Source organism: Strix aluco, chromosome 4, assembly GCF_031877795.1.
Source record: "Strix aluco isolate bStrAlu1 chromosome 4, bStrAlu1.hap1, whole genome shotgun sequence".
Classification (NCBI taxonomy): Eukaryota; Metazoa; Chordata; class Aves; order Strigiformes; family Strigidae; genus Strix; species Strix aluco.
The window spans coordinates 13,984,519-13,999,639 of record NC_133934.1 but is presented as its reverse complement, the minus strand read 5'-3'; the positions used below and the strand labels follow the sequence as shown (position 1 = coordinate 13,999,639).

At 38.7% G+C, this 15,121-nt stretch overlaps 1 protein-coding gene across 7 annotated transcripts in view; it reads right to left on the bottom strand.

Annotated features, from left to right (window-relative positions):
* Window positions 1-15,121, bottom strand: part of JAKMIP1 (janus kinase and microtubule interacting protein 1) — a 246,635-nt gene that overhangs the window by 33,849 nt on the left and 197,665 nt on the right. For 4 of the 7 annotated variants that reach the window (XM_074822075.1, XM_074822078.1, XM_074822079.1 and 1 more), the window contains 2 exons: window positions 13,434-13,676; window positions 11,917-12,327 (listed from right to left, as the gene is read on the bottom strand). In XM_074822075.1, coding sequence (XP_074678176.1) covers window positions 12,103-12,327; window positions 13,434-13,676 — 468 coding nt within the window. In that variant the 3' untranslated portion in view covers window positions 11,917-12,102. Of the gene's footprint in view, window positions 1-9,726; window positions 12,328-13,185; window positions 13,248-13,433; window positions 13,677-14,870; window positions 15,111-15,121 lie in introns of those variants that run through there. The other 3 variants (XM_074822080.1, XM_074822076.1, XM_074822081.1) reach the window with 3 other exon arrangements.

The following is a 15,121-nucleotide window of genomic DNA, read 5'->3' as shown; positions in this document are numbered from 1 at the left end:
TTAACTCTGAACCGTTCTGTGGATGAATTTCCAGTGGAGCTGCCCAGGCACACCTACAACAGCAGCATCCACTGGGGATGCTGGGCATGATCAAGCAAAACCCAAACTCACTGCTGAGAGCCCAGCAAGTCACACCAAACCAAGAAAGACAGAATAAGCAGTATCTAGGGACTACTAGTAAGAAGAGGATGAAGGAGATGTGGCCCTAAAACATCAGGCACTAAGTCATGTCCTTTTCTTAATTTTTTGCCCTCTTCCTTGGCTCCATGCAGTCACACAATACTCCATTACTGCAGGACTACATCACATGGCTTTGCTAAGGGAAAAAAAATTCCAAGCTTGCCTTTCATAAAGAAAATGGGGCTGTCCTCTTAAACTCAGCAAAGCAGCAATTCCTACTGTTCCTTCCTGCTTTTATGCATATGCACAGGGATATTCAGAAGAGATTTCATTTCTTTTTCAAAGGTTTTAGACACTAGAACTTCAAAAAAAAACATGATGCAGAGGACAGAATCACTTTTCAAATAAAAGTATTCCAAGGACAAAGCACCAGTGCCTACATGCTTATTGCACCTGGGTACTTCATGACATTTTGAGTGACAGGAATTCATGCTGGAATGACTGTGCTCAGCAAGGGGAGCAGGGTGCAGACCTCGCTGCCCACCCAGAGTGGAGTATCACCTCTGATATACAAGTCTTCTTGAAAGTTAATCAAAGGGCCCAGGCTGCCTCAGACAAAAAGAACACAAATAGGAAAAAATTGCTAAAAATGCACAAGATCCAGTAGTCCCAGGCAGTGGCAAAAATGCAGCATTAACCAGTGTCACCTCATTGTACTAAGAAAAGAGTTTCTCTTTGGTTAGCCAAGATGACATTACAATTATAGTGATTCTTTTAATGTTTAGAATACTTTACTGATCTAGAGGGGGAATCCTGAGATAGAACTTGCTTAATTTATGACAGAGATTGCATGACTCAGATCCCATGATAACAGGGAGCCACACTTGCAGACCTGTATCCCTCCAGCATCATCAGGGCCAGAGGAACAATGATTATTCTGGTATTCATACTGCTATCTTATTTTTTGCTTCCTCAAGCAAAGTTTCTTTTGTTTTAGTAAATTAACTGGCACCTGTCTATACAGAATAATGGGAATCTTTCCCCTCCCTCATTGATTTCTGGAGAGAGGGGGGAAAAAAGAAGAGAACATTCGATCTCCATTCCAACCGACCCAGGAATTAAGACTGCTTAGAGGGTCTGAATAAAATGAAAGATGAACAACATGTTTGTTAGATGTAATAATGTATGTCCATATGGAAGGAATAGCTAAACTGTACTTTCCCATGAAAGAAACTGAACAGATTGCCTAGAAATAGGCAGCTCCCGTTCCCTTTACTCAGGGAAGCAAATGCCATCCAGATGGAAATTATCAAATGGATCAAACAGCTACATTTTATTCCCAAATGATCTTTGTTCTACTTATCACTCATTATATGAGGAAAACTCTTTTTCCTATAGCCCAAGTGCAGTCAAGAGAATATTATTTATTGTATGCTCATTTAAAATATTCTGTATCGAAGGTTTCCCTGATGAGATATTGATCTTGTCACACAAAATGGGGGAGAAGAAAAGTGTCCTTCCTAATGGGAACATTCATTTAAGATCTCTGGATTCTGTTAATTCCCATTAAGTCCAACATGTGACTGAAGATTACACTGTCCTTGTAGCTCGGCAGTCAACTCTGCAGCCAATTCCTGATGCTCAGGGTGACAAAAAGTCCTGTCACTTGCCAGGCTTTACAAAGGTGAATGTTACCAAGTCCCAGTGAAACCACCTTGAGGTTCTTCAGCTACTTTTACTTATACTCTCCCATGGGTAAATATTTCAATTGGAAATTTGCATTGAATAAAAATAAAATATAAAAATCACAGAGAATCCTCATCTTTGGCCCTATATGATTATATACGGCGTGTATAGTCAAATTCAATAATTTAGGGGACATTTTCAAAGACATAAGAGGAGTTAGTTATCGACTAAAATGGAAAGACAATGAAATCTGGATACCTAATGCCTTCTTACGACTTCGAAAAATCTCCATAACATTTTACGTGGTAAAAATCATATTTGTTAAAGCATATCTTCCTATAAATTTCTGATTATGTTTATGGATGTTTCTTTCTTATCCTATTGAGTTATATAAGCTCTGACTATATATTTTTTTATGATTTTTTTTTAGCCTAAAAATCTTCAGCAGCACAGATACAGTCTTTTATGAGGACATAAAACTGTTAACAGCTGTGGCTGAATGACAGGATTAGATCAAGAGCATCTAATTTAACTGGGTCATGTAACACTACCTTTTATTTCACATTAATCATTGAACATGAGTTCAACTTGTGTCATAGGTCTATGAGGTGAGCCTATAAATTAGGCAATAAATTAGAAGTTGATTTTTTAATGGTGTGGTCATTAACAGAGAACTCTGAGTTCAGCTGCAGCAATCCAAAAATATCAAGGATCCCACAGCTTCATATGCAGCAGGCAGCCATGCAGCTCCCAGGGCCTGAAGTCCATGTAACTGATGTTTTATTCTCTTGAGTGTCGATGGATGGGTATCAGCTTTGCAGTCGCTGGGGATATAATGACTTAGCTGCCAAGGGAAAATACACTGGGTGCACTGACTGTGGGAGCAGTATAAACTCCCTGCCAAGGGACAGAAGGGAGGGGAGACCCCTATGCAAAGGGGTTCCAATGTAAAACACACAGATGGAAATGTAATTCTTTCTGCTGATAATCAAGGAGGAGATTGGCAAGAAGATTCAGACATTTTGTACAACACTGTGACTTGGTAATTAGTCCCAAAACAATCATGCTGGAGCAGGAAGGAGCCCCCGACGTTAAGCTGCCAGAGTATCCAGCTGAGATGTGCAAACCAATATATTGCTATGACCTCTGTTCAACTGAGAGCTCAAAAGTAGTAATACATAATAGGATGTATATCATGACATTTCAAATAAGTCTTACAGACAAGACAACCTCTTCTGAGGGAAAAGCTAGGCTAGGAAATAAAATACAAGTGGTTTTACATTCAAAAATGGTCAGATTTATCCACAACAGAAGTTATTACTCCTAATAATACTGCTAAAGCAATTGTCTTATTCATATCCCATTTGTCTATAAAAGGCTTACTTTACAATGTACCCCAGTACTGCAGAAGAAAGTATATTTATTTCAAAACAGAAAAGGAGTGTTTATTTTCACGCTAGAGTTTAGAATTTTTTTCCAAGGACTACTATTAAACTAAGGCAGAGCTTTCTTCTCAAAATAGTTTATTAAACTGAAAGATGTGTTTCGACAATCACATTATTCTCTTCCCAGCGTACAGTTTGTCAGTGCGAAGAGCAGCGCTCATTCTTAGCAGACATGTCATCTTCCAGACACTTGCAGAAATTTGAGCAATTGTTTTTAATTTAGGAGCAGCAGAAACTACTTCCCTCTTTTACACTTTATAAAGCTCCTAAGGAAGCATACCAACAAGGATTTGTTTTAATATCACCTTACTTAGGACACAGAAATTAAGAAGAACAACACAAAAGAGGTCAGAAGCCCTCTAAAGGAAACACATGTGCTTACGTGATTTCCCAGAAGAATGGCAGTGCTGCAGGTATTAATCCACTGAAGAAAACTCTCCACAGCTCGAGCTGAATCCATGTGTTTGAACACACTATTTTATAAGTTGTTGCCCTCTCTTCTGTATTGCCCTATTTGACACTATTCAAGGGGAAGCACACACAACTAAAGAGGAGTGCACAGTTCACATATGAAGAACAGTGAATCCAGCTTATTTTTATGCAAAAGCTCCTGAGTATTAGCTCTAGACCCAGCATATGCTCAATGTCTCATTTGATGAATGCTGTCTCTGATCTTCCGGAGCCTCAGGAGAATTTATCAGGTCAACAAGGCTTCAGATCTACATACACATTTTATTTCCTATTTAATATATATATAAACTGGTACCTAAACAATCTTACAGTGAATCCAACAGGCTTGGTGACTATAAATTAAGACAAAACTATATAATTAATCCAAGGTATAAGTAAAAACTAAAAGCCCACAGGCAGAACATTCAGAAAAAGAGCTAGAACAACACAAAAGGTTTCCAAGTGTTAATGCCCATTATATCTTATGAGAAGGTTAGTTCAGTGTTCAGAGCAGTCACCTAGGACACAAGAGGAAGATTTCAAGTCTTTGTCCTGCTAGGCACTACCAGATCACCATGACCAAGTCCCGTATGACCTTGGTCACATTTACTACTAAAGTACTTTGGATGGGAATCACCTTCCCTTTCTTCTGCAGTATAGACTTGACATCTGAGGCAGTCCCCCTCCACTCATCTTTATAGTCACTGAGTTGACAAGGTACTTCTAGAGTGCAGATCAACTTGCCTATTTTAGACCTACATTATGATGAGATGAATCCTGTCCTGTAGATCAAGTGCTGATTTCTCTTCATGACTGGCAGGGACCCCAGGAAACTAACTCAGACTTATACATGTTCCAAGGAATCCCACTTCCTAGAGCATGAATTAAGCTTAGTTCCTAAACACATGATAACAAACTCCCTGCCTGAGAGACAGACACCTGACAGTCACTGCTGTGAAGGACTGCAGTGTTGGCTGAGCTGTAAGCAATAAAGAGCTTAATTCTGTAGCCTAGTAAAAATGTCATGTCACCTGAGAAGAACCAGGAAATACCGAGTCAACTGTCTGTCCACATGCAAAAGTCAGTGCAAATCCCAGTCTCACAGAGACATTTAATAGGGGGACTATAGGAATGTGCTGTTCTGAGAAAGATGCAGATGTCAGATATAAAAAGCAGTGATTTTTTCTGGCTCTCCTAAGCATCATCACACAAGGTATTTCTGTTCTGAACCCAGTTCAGACCACCTAACACACTGGGATACTTGTCCACACAAATTGCAGCCTTGTTTCTTAGGTTTCAAAAACCTGAAGAGGGTATTGCCTCTGACACCCTCTCCAACACTCAGGGTCAACCACCTGCCACACACCACTATTTCCTCAGAACTTCTTACAGAGCTCCTTCTCTGGTCATCTGCTCTTTAGCAGGTTCACTTTGATAGAAATGGTTTCAGAGATTTATTGCTTGAGCAGCCACACTGACAGATTTGAGGAGACAGCAATTTCTGTTTGTGGATAGGAGGCAATGGTGCCATGATGAGCTATGAGAGGTAAATTAGGGAATGAAGAACCTCTGCAGCCATCCTAAAAAAACCCCAACAACATGACCAAGACCTCCACCTCCCAACTCAGACTTGGGAATTGTCCTCCATGAGACCATGTCTTAATTTAGTGTTGATAACGCTCAGTGTGCTCTTAATTAAAACTCTTTACTTGGACCTTGGCTTCTCTACACTTCTGCTCACCAGCTATAGGATACAGACAGTATACTTCTGCCTTGCAAAATGATGAGGTATCCAGATCTTATAGCAGCCATATAAAGTGGATCTGTTATTTATTTCTGTCCAGCTCATGTACATCAGACAACCTCTCTGCTCATCCATAAACTGTCATTTGCAAAAGATCCTCCATCCACAAAAGATCTCTAATTAACTGTTCATTCAGAAGTCAGATCATCCTGGTGATCATATCCAGTGCAGAAAAGGTGCATAAAATTGTAAGGGTGGCATAGATGAGCAGACCCCAGCCCCTTACTATCCACAAAGCAGCTACATGATGGAGTGCATTTTCTCCTACAAATCAGCTCCTCTAAGACCAGAACAGCCTCGTGCCCCCAAGCAAAGCTCCCTGCGCAAATAGTCACAAACTCTCTGTACTCTCCAGCTAGGCAGCCTCACCCATTTTAAAGCCCACTCACCAGAAGGGAGTGTCTGCAGCCAGCTGGAAACAACGATGTGGCTGCTGAGAGACAGAGTCCCCAGCCCACAGATGGGAAAGCAGGGAGGTAGCACCCAGCAGATGGTGGAGGCAAGGGAGGGTAACAAGAGACGGCCACATCCCCCCTTTCTAGCTGCAGCTTTCACTAAGGGTGAGAAAGAAACGTTCACGACTTTCAGCCTCGGAGCCATGTTACAAAAATCAACAATGTGCTCCAGGAGTTTCCCACTTAAAGAAGGCTTTGCCAAACAGCCATGCTGAGAGGCCGTGGCACTTCAAAGCTTCTCACCCTTGTCCGCACAAGTCCAACCCAAGCAAACTTCAAGGAGTCCTTTACCGAAATTCCCCTTTACTCGGCTCCATGTTCTCGCACCGTGACCAAAAATGCAGTGACTAGGCAGAACAGGTAACTTCTTAATTTCTGAGTAATTGTTGGCTAAATGTTCCCAGTAATCCACCAAGAAAAGAAGTCTCTCTCCATCCGCAGATATTTGATGTGATTTACTAATTACTTGAACATCAACACAGTTTCAGTGCCTCAGAAGCCAGGCTTACATCTGCTCTGGATCACCAGACTGAAACTGAGCTGCTGTGGCACCCTGGTGAACCTGACCCATCATCTGCAATAAGATCCTCTAGTTCTTTTTTTTTTCCTTTTTTTTTTTCCTCCTCTTTTTTTTTTTAAGAGCTGTTTACTTCACAAGTCATAACTTTTTCTCTCAAGAACTTGACACACTACATTGAGCTTTCCAAAGGCAGATAGTCTATATTGCATGAAATATGACAGTGGCTACAGTTCAAGAGATGTTTAGCAGGGGTGCAAGTCAGTCTAGCTTCCACTGTGGGAGCTTGACGTCTTCCCTCGTGGTGCCTAACTCCTATCCAGTAAAGATTCAACAGTTTATGCATATAAAAGCAAGACAAAAATGTACTGAGAATGTTTTATACAACCACTGGTCTTTTTTTTTTTTTTTCCCTCTTTCGGCAGCAAAAGAGACAACGAGGAGCTAAACTGCTATAGGGCAAGTGTCCCCCATTGGCCTGGTCCCACTGTCATCTACACTTGGGCTGACAAGGTGGAGTATGCATGGGAGTTTCCTTCCCATGGAAAGTAGCGTGTTTGGGAAAGGGAAGACATATTGATACATACCTGGATTTTAACCTGCAGTGGAGTCAAGGTACAACCAGAACTTCCACTGTATAGTCTTAGTTTCCTCTTAACTTAAGGGTTAAATTCAGTCTTTAAAATAATAATAATAATAATAAAATCAGTCTCACCTCATGTCCCTACTTCTATTAGCAAATCCCAATGGATAGAGGAAAAAAGAAAGAAAAATAAAGAGAGAAAAAGATTTGCAGAAAGTGACTTCTCCCTATTATTTTATACTACCCTTATTTATGTCAAACTCCATGCGATTATACATATATATATGCACATAAATATTTTATACATCTTTATATGTAAATGAAAACATTATTCTGTGGTTCACCATTATCCTGACTGATAGGATGAGAGGCACAGACTGGGGAAAGCCAATATTCCTAGCTAAATGTAATAGGCCAAGATTTCTGAAATATTCCGTTTTCTGTCCCAGCCTTTCCTGTTCTCTTTATTCCCACGGAAAAGCTACTGCAAGAAAGATGGACTTAAATCAATGCTATCAGCTGCCTGACCTGTTGAGAATATAGTTGTACAAACAACTGTGGGAGTTTCTTGGTTTAATCAGGCCTTAAAAGAAGGGTCTGCACTGTAGAAATCCTTCATGCATTATCTGGCTTTAATTAGGAGCTTTAATATCCATCAGCTTAAGGGCTAAATGAAAAGGCTGTTACTAAGAAGATATTAGTGATTTTACAAATCAGAATTCCTACCCAAAAAATATAAATAGAAATTATTAAGGACTACAGAAAATTTAATCACAGGCAACTTGGTTTTGTTCTGACTCATACAAATATCAGCATGGAACAGGAGTTACCACGAGCTGAACATCAGATCTGATCCACAAATCTCCTATGCGCATAAAAGCTTTTCATAGCATAAGATAAGCAATGGGTGGCGAGTGGTAGGCTTCCAGATCAACCCCTCTGGCATTTTCTACAAATGTTTCATCTCCAGGAGAGCTTAGAGTGGCATCATTTACTTTAAAGACACAGTTTTGTCATCTTCCCTAGTTTCCAGTGACTTCCAGGCCTTCTCCAGCAGACCAGTTCTCAAAGAGGGATGTTCCTTCTGACTACTGATTCTGACCAAACCATGTTTCTAAAATGTAACTGGCAACTGACTTTACCTTTTGAACTTGCATAATGAATTCTTGGTAGTTAAGTGAGACTGCATGCACAGGTGAGTGGAGACAAAAATACAGGGCAAATTATTATTATTTTTTTAAATGAGTGCCATTTTCCTGAAAAATAAGAGGAATAGAAGTAGTCTAATACAAGAATTGTACTGACTAAAGAGAATTTTCTTAAAATACGCATGATCTGTCATTGTAGGTGTTCTGTTTCTTTTCATCTGAACACAAAACCTGACATTATATTCCCTATTTATGACCTCTCCTACCAGAAAAGAGCCAAATAGATAAAGCACGAGTGCAGGAGAATTATTAGTTTTCTTTGATTACATAGAACTGCTTGTTCAGTGTTGGAAGAAAGTAATGGAATTTATTTATTTATTTACTTATTTATTTACACCTGTCATAGGAGAATGGCTATTCCTTCCAGTGTTTTTTGATTTTCAAGTTCCAGTTCCTCCTCCAAAGGGTATACAAACTTCTTTACAGTGCATTTGTAGCCTCAGGTACACAGTTCGTTTTCTTTTGAAGTTTATCTTTCACACAGCCTTTAAAAAGCACTATGTACCATTTCAGATTACTACTTCCATGTATTGCATTTATATTCTATTTCTAAGTAATACTTCTGTTAAAACTAGAGAGAAAAGAGATGACTGCTGCCAAATTGAGATATTTTGACTTCAGTACTGGGGAGTTTAGGTCTAGAAAAAAAGAACTGTGCAAATATTGCCTGAATAGGTTAATAGACACTCATCTGATGTGAACTATTGATGCTAGCAAATAGTTTTCTGTGCTGTTTTCAACAAGTTCTTTGTAAGTGAAAGAGTCTGAATGGGAAGCAGGCTCAGTGAGCATGTGTCAGTAGGAAGCACACTGTTGTCCAGCTTCCTTTCAAGTGTCCTGATCATCCAGTCAAGTACAGATAATGCTATTTGACTCGGGCAGGTCCATGGATGACAAACAGCAGCTCATAGGTGATTCAATACAAGTCAACTGTTCAGATGTGTTCTGTAAGCACATTGCTATTGACCACTCTCAATTTAAAAAAAAAAAAACCAAATCATTTATGGGTTATGGGGCAATATTAATTATTCTGTATGAGTCACTCAGCAGACTCAGACTCCCAAAGGACCTCAGCTTGGCAGGACACCAATATACAAACCATCTGGACTGCCACTGTACATCTTGGAGCTGGTTTCTATAAATGATTGTGTTTGAAGAATCTGAAGAACCTTGTTTGATAGTGCAATGCATCATCTAATCTTCTTGTACATCAATTAGTGCATAATTATTTAGCTAATTTGACTATCACTTCTCATGTGCCTATTCAATAGTGGGGAAAAAATGGAGTTGGACAGAAGTTTAAAAAGAAAACCTTTAGCTGATCTACCTTTTCTAATGCTGTTGTATACAGCACTCCAAATGGATTGCTGTTAAATTATCAGCATTCCTCCACTGTGGTGTCTAAAATCTTGCATTTTTACTTAAGGGAAATGAAAAGCAGCTGAAATAGCTGCCCAAAAGACAACTGTGGTATCTGCACATATTTAAACAATGCTTTGTAGTAGGAAGAATGGATGTCTTAAAAAATTAAAAACACAAGGGGCTACAGGAATTTAACTGAAATCTGTGATTTGTGAAGCAAAGCTACAAAGTGCCAGTACAATCCATTAGCATGAGAAATTGCTTGAGTCCATTTCGCATTACAGTCCTTCCATGCAGGTAATATGCTTGCAAGTGTCTGTTTCCCCATCTACACCTGTGTGTGTCTGCAGCCCTTGTTCAGGAAATTATCAATTCCAGCAGGAGTAAGAATGGGGCCAAATAACCTAATTAGCTTAAAATGAAGCCTGATATTTTAAAATAAATCACACTTGTCTTTGATAGAAAGGGACTGGACTGTGAAAGGCTTAACTTCATGGTAAATTACTATGGTCCCAATCACAAAGTAGATAGCTACACTAGGATAACAAAGACTGATATTATTATCACAGGGTATTATTATTAATACTCTTATTATTAGAACACTTCATGCATTATGATCTGACTTCCAGGCTTAACTTCTAGGCCCTGTATTTTACTGTGAAAAGGATAAAGCTCGAAAAAAGTTCTTACAAGTGCTAATTCTTAAAACATCATTTTATCAATATGAAAGTTACCATGTCAAATATTTCCAGTGTTTTTCCACATCAAAATATCTTAACAAGGCAGCTGGTGACTGGGTATCAGGTATATCTGTCTTCAGAAGTGCTGGCCAGACATTAGGAAGAAGAGAAAGACAGATGAAAGCAGAAACCCAGATTTTGGAACCTCACTGGTGTCTCCTCTGCTTAAGACAGCACTCCAAAACACCACTTCAGGGGCTATTATTCCCCTTGGCATCTGGTGTGTATTTTCTAAAGATATGTTGGATGAACACCAATTCAGTTACTGTTGTAAGCAATTGCACTGCTTGCACTGCTACCTTACTGAGCAAATGAAAATGGGTTTCCCACAATAAAGTGTGAGTGTGTGCATTAATATTTCTTCAAAACCAGTCATTTTGTTTCTGGCTTCCAAAAAGCAGCATCAAAGTAGTACCATACTACGAACAAACGGTTAATCAGTAGAGGCAGAGGAAAAGCACAGGAACAGGGCCACATATTACTGTCTGTTAAAAATGCCCTTTTCTAATAAAAGTGATTAAAAATAAAGATAGCTGGGAGACGTGAATAATGGAGGTTTTCCCAAAGTATTAACTCTGGTTAGTCAGTAAAAATCAGTGTTTTGGGGAACATACAACCATGCTCAGTTAAACTTCCCAGAGTCAGCTGGTGGTAGTGTACACCAGCACCTGCACAGATACACTCTCCTCTTCCCTCCCATAACCAGCCTTCATCAAAGGTTTATGCAGCCCAGACCACAATGATTTCTGAGCCAGACTATGAGGAAGAACTGTCACAGCTCTGCTAGCGCAGGTGGCCTGGGACAGCATCCACTTCTCCCTATTGTAGGTGTAGGGGTTTGGCAGCACAGAGTGCAGTCTGAATCATCAATCCCTTGAATGCAGATGTTACTGTACTCATTATGCCCAAGTGGTCACCTAAAGAAAGTGGTTGGGAACATGTCCAGTAAAACTACTCAAGTTAAGTTGCAATTTGCCACTTAAAAGTAACAATTGAAGGATGCTATTTTACAGATACTACCACCTACAGGAGGATGCTGCTATAAGTCATCTTATTAAAAAAAAAAAAATTTAAAACAAAAATAATCCCAAGACACTAAAGAAACACTAACAGCAAAACTACCTCCCAATTTCTGTAAAATGGGTTTCTAGGAAGTTCGACACCACATTTCCTTAAGTCCCAGAGGGAACAGTCATGCAAGGCAGGTATTCTTTCAGAACTTGCCACTGCACACTGAAGAAATGAGTTATACATAAAAGTAAAAGTAATTTAATAGATTGTTTCACTGTCTCAGTTAAAAGAAAAGCAAATCACAAACAAGAAGTGAAAAGAAAATGGGGAGACAGCTCAGCTACTGAAAAATCCAGTGACCTCAAATGCTCTAAGAAGTTTTGATCATAAAAAGTATCACAGCTCTTTTTCACGTAAATTTTCCAGTTATCTCAAACTAGCTGCTAGGCCATGCTAACCAGTTAAATATCTTTGTTTTTAAAAATGATTAGTACTTTTATAGCAATGGGAAGATCACATTGCTATGATGCTTTACCTTGTTTTATTTCTGCGGGTTTTATTCTTTCCCATGCAGCTGATTTCTCCCCACAGGATTTTGACCTTTATTACTTGCTGACAACACGTCTGACAAATAGCTTTTTGCTGTGGTAGCTGAGGTTGAGCCATCTGTTTTTTCTCTAGAGAGCCATGCCTTATTCATAATGGCATTTTTCTGTTTCACTCACTGGGGAATAGCACCTGCATGCTGATTTCCTATTTGACCCCAAAATACATCATCACGTTTCGACAACCGATCCCTCCCCTTCGTGGCCCAGAAAGCACTATGCTCTGGAGGTGCCAGTGTATCCTTCACCCTTGACAGCAGAGGCCAGGGAGTTTCCTTGTGGATCATGGGCAGGTTGCAGTCAGCCTTTGGATTTGAGTTGGAGAAGACAACTGAAGGTATCTGAGCAGGAAAGAAGAAAAGAAAACATAACTTTGGATGTCCCAGTGTGTTTCTTTATGTTATATGGAAACAGGCCACTCTGTGTGTTGTGGCTGATTTCAGCTGTAGCTTCCCATATAATTGTACAGTAGGCCTGTGTCATGCTCTCATTGGGATTTAATTAAAGCTCATGTGATGTATATAAAAAAATAATCCCTGCGTTTACAAAGATCAGGTCAAAGAGTTACTTGCATTCTGCTCTCCATAATAATTTTCTTTTATGACAATATTTTCATTGATCTTTTTATATGTGACTGTGATAGAGAAAATGACCAGGAAACTGGATCTGAACTGCCACATATATCCCCTGGACTAAATAGCATGTTATCAGAATTCTGAGTCACTATTTCACTGTATAACAAATTTCTTAACTAAAAGGAGATTTCAATATCTTGCATGATTTTTTCAACTATTAATGCCAAAAGAAGCAGCTTTTACTTGTTTTATTACATTTATTTGTAGAGTAAATTTGTGGATTAGAGTAATATTTGTAACTACTGTAATTAACTGGCTCAAGTAATTGCATACTTGAATTTTGTTTCCACACAATTATGGAGAGGTTATGTTGTCTCAGAGAGGGTGACATCTCCTGCGTCTTTAGTTTAGCAGCAGACTGTCACAAATGCAATTGCAATTGATCAGTTCTGTTCTTAACAGGATTCCTGCAGTTAATGGAAATTACTATAACGAGCTTCAGGGCATAGGAATAATTGGATCATTAAAAAAAAAAAAAGAATTGGAGGAAAAAAAAAGGTAGGACAAGATCAACATAACTTTTTTTTTTTTTAAACATCCCAAAATTTTCAAAGATGATCTTACCAGAGAGTACACCATGATGAAAACAAAACCTTTTAATTATTTTTACAAGCTCCAAGCCATTCCTAAACAATGGGGAAGAAAATGCATAATGAAAAACATTAAGCATTTATTATCCTCAGCTTGGTTAAACTAACAATCAGCTGTGCATCTCTGGAAGCAATCATTCAAATATCTATATGATCTCTAAAATGACTGCCAAGAAGAATAGATTTCACTAAACTAAAAATTATGAGAAAATTTTTACTGACCTGGCAATTTTTGCAATGGTTTTGTCTTAGTTCTGAATGCAAGGCTATGATCCTCTCTGGACTTGTTAATTTTATAGAAGAGCCAGCATACACCTTTGGAGTGATGGCAGGACTGTGGATGCTATCCACCTCTTGCTGACAGTTTGCAGGTATTGACCCAGTCATCCCATTCACTTTGACATATGTCTCATGACCCTCTGGCTGTCCATTGGCCTGTGAAATGTCTGTGGAAGAAGGCCGCATCTGCAAGAGAAAATATAACTTTAAGAAATGCAAGCTAGATGAAGTCTCCCAACACTGTTTATTTTGGATTAGTGGAAGCCACTTGGATGAATTCGTTCACAGAAGTTAAATGTAAATAAACTACATTTACCAAAATAAGAAAAAAGATAATATACCAATTATTTTAAATGTGAAGCATTCCTGCATCTGTCTAAAAAGGAATCCTGTATTCATCAACTTGTCCCCAAAACAAAATAAATCTGTAAGCTTTAACTACAGCCAAAATTTGCATCTAGATATTAAGAAAATCTAGATAAAAAGAAGAAAAAAACCCTAATTTTAAAAATTGCTTAATGTTAGGTCTCCTCTTGAATAATCTCAAAATTTCTAACATGATTTTTTCACGGACATGTTCTATCACTCCAAACTACACAACAAATTTAGGTTTGTCTACCCACAAATGCTCAGGGAAGTTAAGCTGAATGGACTTCAAAATTATATTAGTTCAGCTGCATGAACTCTTATGCAGACCCTCCTATTCTGAATGAAAATAATATTAATTCAGTTGATTTTATTTCACCTCCAAATCAAATTTGGAGGTGAAACAACAAACATTATCTTTTTTGAATATCTTCACTGAACTGAAGCCAAATTTAGAGAGAAATGGCCATTGTTTAATTATGCACCTTTTCATAACAGTTGCAAGCAGGAAAAGATCTCCCTGAATGTAAATGACTATCACAGAGAAGTAGCATTTTATCATCCAAATACAAATTTATTAAAGCTACCGGATCAACATTACATTTTTTTCTTTCAATTGCACAGAAAAACAAATTTAAGATTGTTAATGACAGTTTCAGCCTTTGGGTTTTTAAAAAGAGTTCTTTACAAAATTAATACATCTGATTATGAGTTATCACCTCATTGTCATTAGTGCTCTTGCAAAAGCTCCAGAAATGCAAATACTATAAATATGCCAGGTCAGGAATGGTTACTTAGTATAAAACACATTTTACTTAAAGTAATATATTGGTTTTGCTCTCTACATCTTTAATGAGCATTAGCTACATCACTTGTGTGTAGATAGATATCCTAGCATCAGAGGCACAGATCAGTTGGAAAGTGAAAGCTACAAAATCAGAAGCTAAAGGCAGCTTCAGAAGTCCTTGGTTTCTAACTAAGGTTATGAGTGAAGTATCTCTCCCCAGCACTCACGAAAAATGCTGCCTGGCTGAAAGTGATGGAGGGGTTACAAAGGGCAGGCCTGAAATGTTTTGAGGCATGAAGAGATTGGATCTAAAATTATTTGATGAGAATTTCCTCACTACAGGAAGCACAGTTAGAGATATCCCTGGTGATAGATGAGAGTCAGCAGGAGCAGAACAAGTTCTGGAGCTCAGTGACCCATGCAAAGGCAAATCACCATCCTCCTCGTAGTCAGCAGAGCTGGTAATGCTATCAGAAAA